Raw genomic sequence first — 19423 nt, 5'->3', positions numbered from 1 at the left:
TGAAAGGATTTAGTAGAGAAAATTGACGATAAAGTTCGCAACTTTTGCTCGCTGATAAAAAAAGCCTTGCCTGTACCGGAAGTAGCGTGACGTCACAGGAGGAATATTCCTCACAATTTTCCTTTGTTTACAATGGAGCGAGAGAGATTCGGAGCGCCAAAGCGACGATTACCCCATTAATTTGAGCGAGGATGAAAGATTCGTAGATGAGGAACGTTACAGTGAAGGACTAGAGAGGCAGTGATGGACGTATCTTTTTTCGCTCTGACCGTAACTTAGGTACAAGCTGGCTCATTGGATTCCACACTCTGTCCTTTTTCTATTGAGGATCACGGATTTGTATTTTAAACCAACTCGGATACTATATCCTCTTGAAAATGAGAGTCGAGCACGCGAAATGGACATTCACAGTGACTTTTATCTCCACGACAATACATCGGTGACACACTTAGCTACTGAGCTAACGTGATAGCATCGTTCTCAAATGATGATAGACACAAAAGAAATAAACCCCTAACTGGAAGGATAGACAGAAGATCAACAATACTATTAAACCATGTACATGTAACTACACGGTTACATCAACAGCCGTGCTCACCTGCGTTCCAGCGATCGACGGCGCGACGAAGGACACCCATCATCGACGAACCTCTGTAGCATGAGCTAACGTGATAGCATCTGTCTCCAATGCAGATAGAAACAAAATAAATAAATCCCTGACTGGAAGGATAGACAGAAGATCAACAATACTATTAAACCATGTACATGTAACTACACGGTTAAAAATTCTCAGCCTGGTAAGGCTTAACAATGCTGTTGCTAACGACGCTAAGGCTAATTTAGCAACTTAGCAACCGGACCTCACAGAACTATGATAAAAACATTAGCGCTCCACCTACGCCAGCCAGCCCTCGTCTTCCCATCAACAGCCGTGCTCACCTGCGTTCCAGCGATCGACGGCGCGACGAAGGACTTCATCCGTGGGTTTGGCGGCAAGCATCGGCTAGGCGTAGTAAGTAGTCCTTTGTTGTGTTGCTGTAAGTATTGTACTTAGCCGCTAATACACCGATCGATCCCACCTACAACGTTCTTCTTTGCAGCCTCCATTGTTCATTAAACAATTGCAAAAGATTCACCAACACAGATGTCCAGAATACTGTGGAATTTTGTCGAAGAAAACAAGAGGTTTTTGTATCGGGTCGATGGGGTCCAACCACTTCCGTGGATTTTGTGACGTCACGTGCATAAATCATATCCAAAGGAGTTTTTCAACCGGAAGTGTGGCGGGAATTTTAAAATTGCACTTTATAAGTTAACCCGGCCGTATTGGCATGTGTTTCAATGTTAAGATTTCATCATTGATATATAAACTATCAGACTGCGTGGTTGGTAGTAGTGGGTTTCAGTAGGCTTTTAAAGCCGTCTAAAAACCTCCAACAATTTCCAACAGCGTTTTATATACTGTACATGCTGAAAGTACGGAGTAGCAGGCACATTCATGATAACAAGTAAAACGTACAATATTTTGGTTGGTCATTTAAAGCAATACCACAACCTCTTTCTTGGGCGCATTGATATCACAGAGCATGCAAAAATTAACTCTACTTCTTTCAAAAACAGCATAGAAAAAACGTTCTGTGTTTGCTACCATGAATGGCAGACACTGTGAGAGCCAACAACGACTTCTCTGGGACAAGTGATGATCTAGAACCGTATATTTTAGAGCCTAAATACACGGAGGATGAGCTACAAGCTTTAGAAGCTGGGTGCTACCTGAGCTAAGCCAGTTATAGTGAAACACTAAACCATCATGTAGCACTAATGCTAAGTACCTCATCAACAAAATGAGAACATAACAAAACAGTTACTAACAATGTCCGTTCTCACTGAGATGTCGACAGATTGGATGGTTGTATCTTTCAGCAATCATGTTCCCCGTTTAGCTGGTTAATTCAGTATAATACTCACTCCTCAGATAAAAAATGATGGGAGCAAAAAAGCATCTCGCGGCGTCTTCCTAGCGATGTGTCCAAGCTGAGAGCCTGTATGCTTCCGTCAGTCCAGATTTTTAGCTAGTGTGGAAGTTTCACATTTTTCCAAACTCAGCACCAGCAGTTCTGAGAGCAAGCATTACCTATCGGTTCTTGATTCTAGCCAGAAGCACTGTGAGCAAGGCACTTTGTCACTACGCCAGAAAAGTAGTTCCTCCAATAAACAATATGCTAAGCTTGGATATGCAGGTCTCGGTATGTAAATGGAGCGTTTTAGATGTTTTATCAGAGGCCTACACAGGAGAAATAGTAGAACAACCATGACCTGCATTGTTAGTCGCCTCATGCTAACAGTTTTTTACTATCAAGAATGCAAACAAAACAAAAGGTAATGTGTTTTCTTGTTTCTCATAGGGATTGTGGACGAACAGCAACAATCCAAAAAAAGTGCAGTTTTCCAATACGCGTGACTTTTTCAAGCCAGCAGATGACGATATAGTGAAACACCAGCACAGACACAGTACCAGTGCAGTGTCGATACAGCCAGTGAGTGTATCACACACTCACTGAGGTGTCATTTGCCTATCACTAGTTTGACAGCTATGATCATAGGTTCAGAAAATGTGTTACAATGTACAAGTTTCTTTCTTTCCCCCCTCACACATATTTCTTTTGTTCCACCGTCACTCTCTGGAGGGATGCTATCAGTTGCTACTTGAGCAATCTGAAGGGAGACAAAATCCCACAGTTGCGTTGTCACTCTTGTGTTGGACATAGTCTCCTCAGAGAGCTACCACACTCCTGGGAGGTGTCTAGGGGTGAGGAACACGGAGGGGTCAGAACTTTAACTGAACATTAAGCGAGGTCATTGACTTTATCTTAGTGGACTCTGTGCTGTACCTCCTTTGTGAATGGGCAAAGAAAGAATGTACTTTATCCTGAAAAACACCCGGATCTCTACTAAGAGGTCATCTGGTGAATACATCAACAGCATTTGGTTCTGTCTGAGCAAACGCAGCGATACATGTAGTCGAGCTCATTGTCATTCAGGACAAAGAAAGGCTCGCGGAACAACTGGTGAATTGGATAACATAAAATATTATAATCTGGTTGCAGAAAGTACCTTGCGTATTTTGTAGGGCTGTCAAAAATAACAAGTTGACTTATGTGATTAACCACAAAGAATTATGGCATTAATCATGTATAGACGCAGTTACTCACACAGTCAATTTTGACTGAACATGCTCCCTATTGTTACGCAAGGATGGTTACTAGAAAGGCAGTGTGGATTGTTAGAAAGGCAGTGATCAGGTCCATGCATGCGTCAGGTCAAAGATGAATGAGAAGACTCTGACTGGTGTGATTGCTAACAAATTTCACTTCAAAATAAACCCCGACAAGACTTTAGATAAAATTGTCACCAAGTTCTAAGCAAATAATTTCATTATATCATTCTGTTACTAAAATTGCATTTGTGACCAAAAATATTTTGGTGTTCGTTTTTCTTTTTTTAATTTGATATATTTTATTAATTTTTTTTAGTAACAAACACAAAAAAGATAAATTAGTTAATTAAAAAACAAATACTTGGGTCTTTTTTAAAGTTAATTTGAATTAGCAGGTATTAGTCATAATTAGCAATGGGCGATATGGCCTAAAATATATATTGCAGCCTACTTACTGCAATAACGATATATATCACGGTATATTAGTTGGTATGTCAATAATAATAGAACCATTTCTAAACGGGTTACAAAGGCTCCTAATTTGTACATATGCAGTAACATATTGATCATTTCCAGTTGTATAGGTTTCTCAAAACTGTTATCAGCATACTTGTTAATTTACTGTTAATAACTGGTTACTTTCTGTTGTAACACGGTTCTACGTACACTTAAGTTCAAATGTAATAAGCACATATTCTTCTGTTGTTTTGATACTTTACATCAGTTTTGGGCAATACTACAAATTTGAGTATTTCTCCAATACCAAGTAGTTACACGTGCAATATTAGTCATACCGGTACTGATACTTGTTTTTTTAAGATCACTGAATGATTACAATTTTGATCACAAATACGATTAATCTGATTAGAATTTTGTAGTGCAATTTCCTGGCTAAAAGAGACACCTACTACATTTTAAAATAACATTTTGTATTTTTTTTTTCATATATTAGCCGTATGTGTGAAATTAGATATTTACATGGAACAATGTTGTAAGTGTTTATTTATATACCTTGATTGTTTCCTAATGGTGCCTGTAACAAGGCAAAAAAACGGCTGATAAAACAAAACAGAAAGGTCATTGACGTCTATATTCATCCTTATGAGATGAATCAGATTTTCTCCTTTTTTAATAAGATTCAAGATGTTCATCAGGATTCTTCTTACTTGTACTTTGTAAACACTTTGAGTTTGAACAGTTTCTTCAAGTAGATCATTTTAGGACATTGTTTGATTTGTTTGCTCAATCCATTCCATAATTTAGCCGAGAGCGAAGAAAAATCCATAGATTAGCCGCACCTTTGTATAAACCGCAGGGTTCAAAGCTTAGGAAAAAAGTAGCGGCTTATAGTCCGGAAAATACAGTAATCATTAGTATTTATTGCCTTTGTTTATATCAGTGTCTGCGTCTTTCTAAATGTGTGCACTGCCATGCTCACCCAAAACACACAATTGACAGGATATAAAAACGAGGACAAACTCGCATTTTACTGCAACTCGACTATCTGCCAAATGAGCACAAAGGAAAGAAGGAGGACAAAAAAGACTCCTGAGTCGTGATGCTTAATGACAAAGTTGCTGCCTTCCTGCGCCACCTCTGCATTGCTTTATCAAGTTGTGAATTCATGCTGCTTGAAAATAACATTGAAGAACCTTGGTTTAAATGAAGAGTTTGCGTTGACTAGATGTTTAGGAGTGAAAAGTTACAAAGGAGAAACGACGTCACCGAGCTGCTTAAACGTCTCAAGGCCACATGATGGTGAAACAGGGCTTGAAGTGGTTGTGTTAAACACCTCCGCACAATTCCAAAGAAAATATGATTTTTTTCTGAATGCATGGCCCAGATTTAGAGTTCACATTCAAAGTGCAAAGACATGGTCCAAAGACCATACTGACTCTGTATAAGACGGTATTGTTTTCCTTAGAAAGATGTCTAAAAATGATGGGTTGTCTTATAATCACCTGAAAACCTGTGTCCTTTGCAGTGGACATATGTTTTCTTTTGCCGGACTTAAACATTCCAAAGGAAAACAGTTTGATCTATCACACAAATGTCCACTGTAGAGGACTCTGCTTCTCAGAAGGATATTTTTGGTTCAGAGCAGGGGTTCTTAACCTTTTTCACATCGGGGCTCAACTTTTCCACTCCAGAGGGGACTGGGGCCCACTCAAATATTCGCGTTAGTTAGTCATCCTACTCTCGATTTTAATCGTATTCAATCACAACCTTTAAGATACCTAAAGATACACACCCCGTTTCCATATGAGTCGGGAAATTGTGTTAGATGTAAATATAAACAGAATACAATGATTTGCAAATCCTTTTCAAGCCATATTCAATTGAATGCTCTACAAAGACAAGATATTTGATGTTCAAACTCATTAACTTTATTTTTTTTTGCAAATAATAATTAACTTAGAATTTCATGGCTGCAACACGTGCCAAAGTAGTTGGGAAAGGGCATGTTCACTTTCCTTTTAACAACACTCCGTAAACGTTTGGGAACTGAGGAGACACATTTTTTAAGCTTCTCAGGTGGAATTCTTTCCCATTCTCGCTTGATGTACAGCTTAAGTTGTTCAACAGTCCGGGGGTCTCCGTTGTGGTATATTAGGCTTCATAATGCGGCACACATTTTCAATGGGAGACAGGTCTGGACTACAGGCAGGCCAGTCTAGTACCCGCACTCTTTTACTATGACGCCACGTTGATGTAACATGTGGCTTGGCATTGTCTTGCTGAAATAAGCAGGGGCGTCCATGGTAACGTTGCTTGGATGGCAACATATGTTGCTCCAAAACCTGTATGTACCTTTCAGCATTAATGGCGCCTTCACAGATGTGTAGGTTACCCATGTCTTGGGCACTAATACACCCCCATACCATCACAAATGCTGGCTTTTCAACTTTGCGCTTATAACAATCCGGATGGTTCTTTTCCTCTTTGGTCCGGAGGACACGACGTCCACAATTTCCAAAAACAATTTGAAATGTGGACTCGTCAGACCACAGAACACTTTTCCACTTTGTATCAGTCCATCTTAGATGAGTTCAGGCCCAGCGAAGCCGACGGCGTTTCTGGGTGTTGTTGATAAACGGTTTTCGCCTTGCGTAGGATAGTTTTAACTTGCACTTACAGATGTAGCGACTGTAATTACTGACAATGGATTTCTGAAGTGTACCAGAGCCCATGTGGTGATGTCCTTTACACACTGATCTCGCTTGTTGATGCAGTACAGCCTGAGGGATCGAAGGTCACAGGCTTGGCTGCTTACGTGCAGTGATTTCTCCTGATTCTCTGAACCCTTTTATGATATTACGGACCGTAGATGGTGAAATCCCTAAATTCCTTGCAATAGCTGGTTGAGAAAGGTTTTTCTTAAACTGTTCAACAATTTTCTCACGCATTTGTTGACAAAATGGTGACCCTCGCCCCATCCTTGTTTGTGAATGACTGAGCATTTCATGGAATCTACTTTTATACCCAATCATGGCACCCACCTGTTCCCAATTTGCCTGTTCACCTGTGGGATGTTCCAAAAAAGTGTTTGATGAGCATTCCTCAACTTTATCAGTATTTATTGCCACCTTTCCCAACTTCTTTGTCACGTGTTGCTGGCATCAAATTTTAAAGTTAATGATTATTTAAAAAAAAAAAAAAAGTTTATCAGTTTGAACATCAAATATGTTGTCTTTGTAGCATATTCAACTGAATATGGGTTGAAAATGATTTGCAAATCATTGTATTCCGTTTATATTTACATCTAACACAATTTCCCAACTCATATGGAAACGGGGTTTGTATGAAACCATGTGTTAATCACAAAGATCATTATTAAGGCTTAGGCCAGGCTAAAAAGAAATACTCATCAAATATACTGTAAAAGAAGGGGCTCATAAAAACTGATAAAAAATAAATGTACATAATGCTAAAATTAATACATTCTAACTAAATTATTAATAATAAATAATAATAATATACATGTTTCTTAAATAAACTGTCAATAAAAATGTAGGTGCAGAATAAATTACAGCTTCACCACTTAAGTCATAATTTTAGTGCTACAGAAACTTCTCTATGACTTTAGCTCCAGTCTTCTTCTGTTTGTTTGATATTGTCATTTCTGCCACAAGTGGTTGAAAAGCGTATCACAACCGAGTACCACTGCGGCACAGCTGAAAAACAGATATTTATTGGTGGCCCTCTCGGTCCTATGGTTAAGAAACACCAATTTAGAGGTTTACACAAGAAAACCAACTGGTGGCACTAAACGAATGACTCCCCAACATACTCAGAGCTTTTCTTCCAGCCACTCACACGCCCCAGAGATTGTTTTGAAAAAGAGGGGTTGCCTTAAATTCTGATTTGTCTTACATTCAGGTCGCCTTACAAAACATATATGCAGATATACACTGCATATGTGTGTGTGTGTGTGTCATAGACCTATTGTCATCATACCTGTGACTAATTCTCTGATTTCCACATCTCCAGTCTTCCTCAGAAGGCGTACAAGCGCCGGGATCCCACCGCAGTTCTTCAGGGCCACCTTGTTGTCATCGTTAGCCTTGCCGTAAACCAGGTTTCTCAGGGCACCGCAGGCGCTGCGGTGAACCTCGCTCATCCTGTGGTCCAGCAGGTCCACCAGCAGCTGAACACCTCCCTGTCTGCGGATCTGCAGCACGCGCACACACACACACACACACACACGCACACACAAACACACACACACACACGCACACACACACACACACACACTTTGTGTCAGTGATTACCACATCAGTGCCTCGTGTTTGAATTATTTATGGAACAAACCCAAAGTGCTACTTATCAAGTATACTTGATAAACTACTTTCAAAGAACACACACTAGGTCCTGTGTGTGTTGTAAAGAGTTTCACAAATGTATACTTCTAGCATTTATTAGGTCACCATTTGTAAAAAGCTATTAGGTATTTCACAAGGTATTTTATTGATTAATAGGACAAGCAAGCACACTTTCTTGGCAGAGGTTTTTTGATTCTTGTTCGGTGTAATTAGGTTTGCAACAATTCATAGATGAGAAAAATATTTGATTTGCATTTGTTGCCTCGATAATTCGTTTGAATAATTAAAAAATATATAAAATCCAGGCCGCATGGAGTGGTCGGAACTTAAAATATGCGGACGTTGTTTCCGCAATCGAGCACACATGAGAGCGGTGCTGCATTTGGGTGACACGTTGTGCTGCGGGTGCCATGGATAGCGTGTGTGTGTGGCGGAAATAGCGGAAAGAGAAGGCTCAAAAGAAAACAATGAGGGGGAAAAAAGAGCAAAGGACCCAAAGAAAGTGAGAGAACCTGTTGAATATAAAACATGCAAATCAAACAACGTATCCTCAAGTGAGTGAGAGCTTTTCTTCCTGTCATAATATGCACACGTATATGCGCACACACCCACACCCACACACACACACACCCCCCCCCCCCCCCCCCCACACACACACACACACACACACACACACACACACACACACACACACTAGAGATCTGGAGAGATCTGGAGAGATGACACCCGCTCATACAGGCTCTGCTGAGAATAATTGTCGATACCTTTGTGTTCAAATGTGTTAATGAATGGCAAAATCTATTGTTTTAATTCATCATTGCTCTAATACCTGTGCTGGCTAGTTGTTACACCTCTGAGTCTCATATGCAAATATCATACAGTAGACTTTGGATGCAGTTGCAATTCCAAGACATTAGATGGCAGTAGTGTATAGACTTTGGCAAAGTTGTGTATAAAGAGAGTATGGCCAACTAAACAACAGGCGCCATGACAGCGTGTGCCCAGATGCACGCAATTCCTGTCATTTTGATGTTATTGTTTTTTGACAAAATACACCAAAATAATATGTCTATATATAGTTCTAAACATACTCCAACTCATAAACTTGCAATAAAACATGCTTTTATTTCATGAAAGTATAATTTTGCGACTGTATTTGACGCACTCTGCTGCTACATTCCTGCTGTGTTTCTTGACCAGCATACCAAAAAAAAAAATATTACTTTCATTTTGTCAAAATCTTCATAAGATTTGGGCCAACAATCACAGACAAATTATGACTTGTGTGTGAAGTATGTCAAGTGTGGTAGCTGCCTCCAATGTATATATAATCACTGTATGTATCACTCATTATGTATTATTATAACTTTCTTTTTGTTCCATGCTAGGTAAATACGTGTGCTTTTGTAGTGTAATTTGAGAAATAGACAGAGTGAAAAGTTTAAATTCATTTTCGCACGCTCAAGCAAAAACATTCTAATCTGGATTCTTTTGACTGGCCGCAAGCGACATGACAAAGCCATTGCTTCGAGAATCTCCCAGTGGACAGTGCAAACAAACTCCTTCCTTGTCTGTGATGGACATACAGCTGTTGTTGTTGACTTTTCTTGGACTGACTAGCTGTGTTACAGCGTTTGCGAGAGCACCAAGGTCACGGAACATGGACACGCTGCAGGCTGACACACACATATGCATCCACGAAAAATACTCACCACACACACATACCCCATCCAAGGCTTTTGACACTTCACCCCACGTGATATGATGGAACGCGAAGCAGCACCCCTAGTGGCAAACAGCTTCGGGCCGGATGCACGCCCCCTCACAATCGTTGCAAGTCTCGAGTTGTATGTGTTAAAATGTATATGTGCTTTGCTATATAGTTTTTTTCTCACTCTAGGAGCCCAGTCAAAAATTGACTTTTTTTTACTCACCGTCTCCCAGCGTCTACTCTTGTCTAATCTTGAACTGGTTTGTGGAGAAAATGAAATGTTGTTGTACTTTTGCAATGACGATAAAGAGCATACAATAGACTGACCATACGTCCTCTTTTCCCCGGACATGTCCTCTTTTGCGGGGCTGTCCGGGCGGGGTTTCTTAAATGCCTCAAATGTCCGGCATTTTGAGTCAGGGTTGCGCGTATTTTCAATGTACGTCCAGGGTTAAGAAGGGGTTAAAAACATAACAAATTGTGAAGGTGTGCACACACAGCAGCATTCGTGAGGGAGGGGCAGAGACAAAGAGAGCGAGAGAGCGGATTGATTGACATACTTGCCAACCCTCCCGATTTTACCGGGAGACTCCCGAATTTCAGTGCCCCTCCCAAAAATCTCCAGAGGCAACCATTCTCCCGAATTTCTCCCGATTTCCATCCAGACAACAATATTGGGGGCGTGCCTTAAAGGCACTGCCTTTGCATGCCGGCCCAGTCACATACAATCTACGGCTTTTTCACACACACAAGTGAATGCAAATCATACTTGGTCAACAGCCATACAGGTCCCACTGAGGGTTGCCGTATAAACAACTTTAACACTGTTACATATAAGCGCCACACTGTGAACCCACACCAAACAAGAACATTTTGGGAGAACATCCGCACCGTAACACAACATAAACACAAAATAAATACCCAGAACCCCCTTGCAGCACTAACTCTTCCGGGACGCTACAATATACACCCACCGCTACACCCCCCCCCCCCCGACCCCCACCTCATATATATATATATTTATATTTATATATAAATATATATATATATATATATATATATATATATATATATATATATATATATATATATATATATATATATATATATATATATATATATATATATATATATATATACACAATCAGAATCAGAATCAGAAATACTTTATTAATCCCCGAGGGGAAATTAAAATTTAGAGGTTATTTTGAATATTTCTACCTCTGCACTTTTTTCCAAAACTGAGAATGTTACAGAATATAAGTGTCACTTATTTTGTTATACTGTCATTCAGTGTTGGCGTTAACACACTTTTTGTGTCTTTTTAACGCATTGATATCAGAAAGGACGCATATTTTTTGATTTTTTTTTACAATTTGCGGCCAACAGCTAATGTTTTAAAGGCCCACGGCACATTCTAAAAATACTATTAAAATAAACAAAAACATAACAAAAGTTAAATAAAAAAGCATAAAGGTGAAACGTAATTTAGAAAAAGTTGCAATGTTGACTAATAAAACAAAGCTGTTTTTTTTCTTTCTATTGTTGGCTGTAACCACACCAAAAACTTGAGTAACAAACTTCTATCTAGCAAAACTGGTCATGCAAAGCAACCATACAAACCAGGCTTAAACCAACTATTTGTCATTTGTCATATCAACAGAAGCCACTCGCTCGTTCTCACTTGCGCCAACACACACACTCATGGCAATAAGGCACTGATGCGTTTATGGCCACCCGAAAAGTCGGACAAGTCCAACACCCAACACTTAGTGAAATGTCCAGGTTTTTACACCATGACTCCCCAATTAGAAGTGTGCCTATTCTACTGTCATTTATCAAGAATGTTAATGTATGTATACTTGTTTCTGTTTAATTAATTTGAACATGTGTACCATGTCATCATGTAACATCACACATTACACATTTCCATTTCTCATTACAACATGTCCGAAAGGGAGTAGGAAGAAGCAAGCTTATTTAATCCTACCCCTTTCGACTTCATAACAACTTCTAATACCATTCCTTATTCTCAAATTGTAACAGTTTAAATGAATGCATTCTAGGTATGATGATTCAAATATGACATAAGTAACTAATTTAAGACCAAGATGTTTATCAAATTTCTTCTTCCTTGTACTTTGTAAACACTTGTAGTTTGAATAGCCTCTTGAACTGGATTATATCAGTACACCGTTTGTGACTTCTTTGCTTAATCGATTCCACAATTTATTTCCACATACTGATATACGAAAGGTTTTAAGTGTTGTACATGCATACACGCATTTTATGTTAGATTTTCGCTAAGGTTAAATGTCTCCTCTTTTGTTGAGAATAATTGTTGTACATTATTGGGTAGCAGGTTATAGTTTGATTTGTCCATCATTTTAGCTGTTTGCAAATACACCAAATTATTGAATTTAATTACTTTGGATTCGATAAAGTGTTTGTATGTTCTCTGTATCCAACTTTATGCATTATTCTAACTGACCTTTGTTGTAACACCGTTAGTGAATGAGGTGTACTTTTGTAGTTGTTTCCCCATATTTCTACACAATAACTCAGATATGGTAACACTAGCGAGCAGTAAAGAATATGGAGTGATTTTTTTGTCTACCACATTATTTGCATTGTTTATTATTGAACTATTTGTTGCTACTTTATGTTTTATATTTTTATATGAGATTTCCAGTTCATTTGATCATCCATTGTTACTCCCAAAAATGTGATTTATTTTACTCTTTCAACGTATATTCTGTCGATTTGTATTTGTTTGACTTTGTTTTCTTCTGTTACTGAATAGCATCTTTTTACTTTTACTGAGATTGAAAGATAGTCTGTTTTTATCAAACCATCTTTTTGATTTGTTCATTTCTTCTGTTATTATTTGTATGTTTATGTACGTTGGCATAACACATCCTACAGCCTGTAAAAAGTCACATTTGCAAAAATGTATTCTGTTATTATTTGTGTTAGCTTCTATGTGTTCTCTCATGAAGAAAACACAGTTGTGTCATCTGCATATAATACTAACTCTTAAGTCTTTTGTAACTTTACAAATATCGTTTATATAGAGGTTAAACATTTTTGGTCCCAGTATTGATCCCTGGGGTACACCACAAGATATATGTAGCTCTGTCGATAAATGTTCATTTAACTTCACAAATTGCTTCCTATTGGTTAAGTGGCTCTTTATCCAGTTCAACACAAATTATCTGATGCCATATCTTTCTAGTTTTTTTCAGTATTAATCATGAAATGCTGTTACTAGATTACAGAAATGGTCATAAAAATGTTCTACAGACAGAAAGTTATGGGAATGTACATTTTATCCCATGCTTACATCTCATTGTGCAACATGAGAATGTTATAGGGGGAACTAAATGTGATCTTTGAAAGGGGTATACATTCTTTCCAAAGTAGGGCCCCTACCCAGACATACAATAATAATACACAGCTTATGAAAAACAAGATTTTTTTATTGTCATTGTAAGTGCGCCAAATCACTTATTCTAGAAAACAATCTCATCAAAATGATTCCATTCAATTAATTAAAATAACACTTACCGGTAATAAAAACAATTATAATTATGATAAGACATTATGTCATGGTGTCAAGTTTGAGACAGGTGTGCTGCTGGTATGGCCACAGTGTGCACGTCTGATGTTGCTCACATGTGCTTCACTGAGTTTTCAGGGAGTTTTTGCGTTTGCTCACACATGAAAAATTAGAGGGAACATCGCTTATATGTCCAATGCACCACATAATGTTTAGTTTTTTTGGTATATAATGTACTTACATTATTATCACTAAAAATTGTATGTATAATTCTGTAACATGCATGCAAAAAACTCAGAAAATGTTTCTCATTTGGCAACTCTATTCAGTAGCCATGCTCCCTCTGGTAATATACACTACATTGCCAAAAGTATTTGGCCACTCATCCAAATGATCAGAAGCAGGTGTCCTAATCACTTAGCCTGGCCACAGGTGTATAAAATCAAGCACTTAGGCATGGAGACTGTTTCTACAAACAATTGTGAAAGAATGGGCCGCTCTCAGTGATTTCCAGCGTGCAACTGTCGTAGGATGCCACCTGTGCAACAAATCCAGTCATGAAATGTCCTTGCTCCTAAATATTCCAAAGTCAACTGTCGGCTTTATAATACGAAAATGGAAGAGTTTTAGAACAACAGCAAGTCAACCATGAAGTGGTAGGCTACGTACACTGACAGAGATGCTGAAGCACATAGTGCAAAGAGGTTGCCGACTTTCTGCACGGTCAGTTGCTACAGAGCTGGGTTTGGAGGTTGCCAGGAGAACGATACATTTCGGACTGCATTGTGCCGAGTGTGAAATTTGGTGGAGGAGGAATTATGGTGTGGGGTTGTTTTTCAGGAGTTGGGCTTGGCCCCTTAGTTCCAGTGAAAGGAACTTTGAATGCTCCAGGATACCAAAACATGTTGGACAATTCCATGCTCCCAACATTGTGGGAACAGTTTGGAGCGGGCCGCTTCCTCTTCCAACATGACTGTGCACCAGTGCACAAAGCAAGGTCTATAAAGACATGGATGACAGAGTCTGGTGTGGATGAAATTGACTGGCCTGCACAGAGTCCTGACCTGAACCCGATAGAACACCTCTGGGATGAACTAGAACGGAGACTGAGAGCCAGGTCTTCTCGACCAACATCAGTGTGTGACCTCACTAATGCACTTTTGAAAGAATGGTCAAAAATTCCTATAAGCACTCCGCAACCTTGTGGACAGCCTTCCCAGAAGAGTTGAAGCTGTAATAGCTGCAAAATGTGGACGGGCATCAAATTGAACCCTATGGGTTAGGAATGGGATGGCACTTTAAGTTCATATGTAAGTCAAGGCAGGTGGCCAAATACTTTTGGCAATATAATGTACTTTTGGTGTTGTGACCTCTGTTTACATCCGTCACGTCAAAAATATACCTTCTCGCTAGCTACTAATAAATGCTCTAGAACTACAACTGGTACGGAATTAACAGTGTTCGGATTGTAATCATCCAAATATGATTAGCCGTATAAAGCCGTCAACGTTGTGGCTCTGAGAGTGAACACAGGCGACGACGAGTAAGCTAGCTAGATGAGGCTATTTATGCTAACTAGCGAGCTTGTTTTGGCACACCTGTTCATCTCCCGTCCTGCAATTCAGTGTGGCGTTTATGCACGATTGAACAGCGAGTACCTGCGGCTATATTTTTGATGTTTTATTAAAAAAACACCAAAGTGATATTTTGACGGAAACTTTATGTTTAAAACTGTTTAAACACATGCTTGTTGTTTCCCAGCCAAGTGCTTGAGCTGCCGCAGAGTTTGCAAACAGGTGTGACATCACGTGCAACAAAGGTATCAAAATATGGCATCTTTGATTTTATGTGAATTGGTAACCGGTACCTAAAAAATTACAGAATTTGGTACCCAACCCTAGTTGAGAGGATCGTTCTAAGGCAGTGGTTCCCAAACTTTTTACCATCCCGTACACTGCAAAAACTGAAATCTAAGTAAGATTACATATCTCAAATAAGGGTGATATTTGCTTATTTTGCGTCTGATAAGATAATTCTTCTCACTAAGCAGATTTTATGTTAGAGTGTTTTACGTGTTTTGGTCCTAAATGATCTCAGTAAGATATTACAGCTTGTTGCTGAGATTTGATGACCTATATTGGTAAAACATGCTTGAAATTAGAATATCAACTGTTGCAAAGCTGTGTCATCAACACTCACAAGTATAAAACTACTTTTTTAAAGTAATCATTTCTTACTTCAAGCATGAAAAAAAAAATCATGATGCCGAGCGCATATCATTATGTCAAGATAATGGCACTAGCATTTACTTAATTTAAGAATATTTTTCAACATATTGAGCAAAAAGGTCTCTTTTTTTCTACCAAGAAAAGTGCACTTGTTATTAGTGAGAATATACTTATTTTAAGGTATTTTGGGGTTCATTGAGGTTAGCTAATTTTACTTGTTAAGGAAAGTCTTGACAAGCCACATTTTCTTGTTCTATTGGCAGATAATTTTGCTTAGTTCAAATAAAATACCACTAATTTTTGTATTTTTTTTTTCTTGTTTTTGAACACTGACTTTTTGCAGTGTACCCCTTCAAACATTTAATCTCCAACTATGTACCCCCTCCTCCCCATTTTGTTTTCTCTGTTTAACCCCCCTCCACCCACCTATATACAGTACCTGATCCAAGGAAGAGAAACCTAGGTTGCAGGGGCATCCTCGATTGTAGGCACCAATGATATCTCTCCGGCGCAGGTATGGCTGTTTTCTATTACTAGTAACTTGACATTAACAAGTAGCCTAATTGGTTGCTACGCAACAATTGAAACACTGTGTCGGGAGAAGACTTGAGCGCGGGACAAGTATGTATTTAGAATGCAGGTATATAGCGCGGGTGGTATATAGCCTTTATCCAATAATTATACGAAATAAATGGCTGGAGGAAACAAAAAAAAAGTGAAACCAATGCATTTCTATGGGCTTGCCGTGCAGGATTTTAGAACAGTTTTAAAAACCCTCCGGGGCAGCCGCGTGGCAGACGTTTCTATTGGGCTTTGCTCCGTTAAAAACAATTGAGTTCAAATGTTTTGTATTGTCGCTGCGCGTCCTGTCTGCGTTGGCCTTGGGAAACAGTGTCCTAAGGCAGTGGTTCTCAACCTTTTTTCAGTGATGTGAACATTTTTTTAATTCAAGTACCCCCTAATCAGAGCAAAGAATTTTTGGTTGAAAAAAAGAGATAAAGAAGTAAAATATAGCACTATGTCATCAGTTTCTGATTTATTCAATTGTATAACAGTGCAAAATATTGCTCATTAGTTGTGGTCTTTCTTGAACTATTTGGAAAAAAAGATATAAAAATAACTAAAAACTTGTTGAAAAATAAACAAGTGATTCAATTATAAATACAGATTTCTACACATAGAAGTAATCATCAACTTAAAGTGCCCTCTTTGGGGATTGTAATAGAGATCCATCTGGATTCATGAACTTAATTCGAAACATTTCTTCACAAAAAAAGAAATCTTTAACATCAATATTTATGGAACATGTCCACAAAAAATCTAGCTGTCAACACTGAATATTGCATTGTTGCATTTCTTTTCACAGTTCTTTTTGACAGACATTTTAAGAAAATCTCACGTACCCCTTGGCATACCTTCAAGTACCCCCAGGGGTATGCGTACCCCCATTTGAGAACCATTGTCCTAAGGTATCTCACACTCATGAAGTCAAAATGAAAAATACCAGCAACACAACTCTGATTTCATTACAGTGAAAAGACATGAGACAGAAAAGGAGACGAAGGAAGGCGATGGAGGTCAGTGAGAGGATGGAGGTGTTTGATGACACAGCAGGAGACTATCGAGCAAAATGACCTTGCTTATCTATTCAATTAAAATGGATTAAAGGTTGCTGTGAATGGCAAACTGACCTTGCTGTATTGACCACACTGTTTCCTTACTGTCCCCTCTTACAATCCTTAGCTTCCCTCCATTCGCCCGACGTTTATCTCCCTCTTTACGCTTGTTTCATAGCTAATCTGTAATTCCATAAAAGCCATCACACTATTACTTTGCAATGCCTCTGAGCCACCTACGCGGCGTTCCGCCACCTCCGTGCCTTTCTCGCTTTATTCCATGTAAAGAAGATTAGAAGCGGGGATTGATTTGTCTTTGTCTCCCACTGTTATGCGGCGGCCACGGCTATCAGTAACCCATAGCGACAGCCTTGTTGTGGTAACGGTTAGTGGTGGTGACAGCTGGGATTGTGGAAATCGGAAGTGCTGCAGGCGTGACATAGAAGAAAAAAAAATCCCAGTGAGATACACCGGTGACACATGAAGCCGAACAAGTGTTTTAGTTCCGTACGACTCATCACATATGGAATGTCAGCATAAATCATCTTACTATTTACTGGCTTGATTGCACCTTCAGAGAGGCGCTGTGTCACGCAAGGCTTTTTAAAGGCCTTTTTAACTGTTGGCTAATTGAGTTTGTGGCCTCAGGCAGTGATGTCTCTTTAGGAGCAGTCCAAGGTGGGCCATCATTAACCATCGAATATTTGTAGCAGGTGGTACTGTATGAATAGTTCACTGTGAAAATCTACCGTGGCAAATAAGAGCAAACAACTAGAACACATGCATGACTCACCTCACAGCAGGGGATAGGGGAAGTCTCTTGGAAATCCCGATGTGTGAATATGTATGTGTTATGAGGAGGGTTTGAGGATAACGTACTGTCCTAATAATAGCAATGAGACTCCCCCCAGCAAAGGGTGATTTACCAATCAAAACAATAGCAAAATATGTGCTGATAATTAAATCAACATGATTAAAGAAGTTGGGGAAAAACAAAGATTCCCTGATGCAGTTATTAATTTGCACTTTTTATTTTTTTGACAAACCTGCAACTAAATACCCCTGAGGTAAACCACATTTTTTCAGAAAAAGACAAAGTCACACAGCAATCCAGATCTCAAACTGCAGTCATGCATTAGGCAACATTAAATATGAGCAAATGTCATGAGATGTCAGCCCGGTCAGAGTGTATATATATATATATATATATATATATATATATATATATATATATATATATATATATATATATATATATATATATATATATATATATATACATACATACAAATACAGTATGCATACACACACACACACACACACACATATATATATATACATATATATATATGTGAGTTGGCTGCGATGGTGGGGGAGGATGCCGGACAGACCTGGCAGGCCCAAACGCATTGTGAGGGTTTGCTGGGAACGTCTGGCAGAGTCTCCTGTCAGAGAGAGTTTCAATTCCCACCTCCGGAAGAACTTTGAACATGTCACGAGGGAGGTGCTGGACATTGAGTCCGAGTGGACCATTGTCTATTGTCAAGGCGGCTGATTGGAGCTGAGGCCGCAAGGTAGTTGGTGCCTGTCGTGGCGGTAATCCTAAAACCCGTTGGTGGACACCGGCGGTGAGGGATGCCGTCAAGCTGAAGAAGGAGTCCTATCGGGTTCTTTTGGCTCATAGGACTCCGGAGGCAGCGGACAGGTACCGACAGGCCAAGTGGTGTGTGGCTTCAGCGGTCGCGGAGGCAAAAACTCGGACATGGGAGGAGTTCGGGGAAGCCATGGAAAACGACTTCCGGACGGCTTCGAAGCCATTCTGGACCACCATCCCCCGCCTCAGGAAAGGGAAGCAGTGCACTATCAACACCGTGTATGGTGAGGATGGTGTTCTGCTGACCTCAACTGCGGATGTTGTGGATCGGTGGAGGGAATACTTCGAAGACCTCCTCAATCCCACCAACACGTCTTCCTATGAGGAAGCAGTGCCTAGGGAATCTGTGGTGGGCTCTCCTATTTCTGGGGCTGAGGTTGCTGAGGTAGTTAAAAAGCTCCTCTGTGGCAAGGCCTCGGGGGTAGATGAGATCCGCCTGGAGTTCCTTAAGGTTCTGGATGCTGTGGGGCTGCCTTGGTTGACAAGACTCTGCAGCATTGCGTGGACATCGGGGGCGGTACCTCTGGATTGGCAGACCGGGGTGGTGGTTCCTCTCTTTAAGAAGGGGAACCGGAGGGTGTGTTCTAACTATCGTGGGATCACACTCCTCAGCCT

The 19423-nt window shown here is 39.6% G+C and overlaps 1 protein-coding gene across 5 annotated transcripts in view; it reads right to left on the bottom strand.

The window, feature by feature from the left end:
- ctnnd2a (catenin (cadherin-associated protein), delta 2a) overlaps positions 1 to 19423 on the bottom strand; it is a 726237-nt gene that overhangs the window by 179451 nt on the left and 527363 nt on the right. For all 5 annotated transcript variants that reach the window (XM_062021144.1, XM_062021148.1, XM_062021145.1 and 2 more), the window contains exon 14: positions 7676 to 7889. In XM_062021144.1, coding sequence (XP_061877128.1) covers positions 7676 to 7889 — 214 coding nt within the window. The remainder of the gene's footprint in view (positions 1 to 7675; positions 7890 to 19423) is intronic.

Source organism: Entelurus aequoreus, linkage group LG15 (genome assembly GCF_033978785.1).
Source record: "Entelurus aequoreus isolate RoL-2023_Sb linkage group LG15, RoL_Eaeq_v1.1, whole genome shotgun sequence".
NCBI classification, from domain to species: domain Eukaryota; kingdom Metazoa; phylum Chordata; class Actinopteri; order Syngnathiformes; family Syngnathidae; genus Entelurus; species Entelurus aequoreus.
Note: the sequence above shows the minus strand (reverse complement) of the source record. Positions and strands in the feature narration are given on the sequence as shown.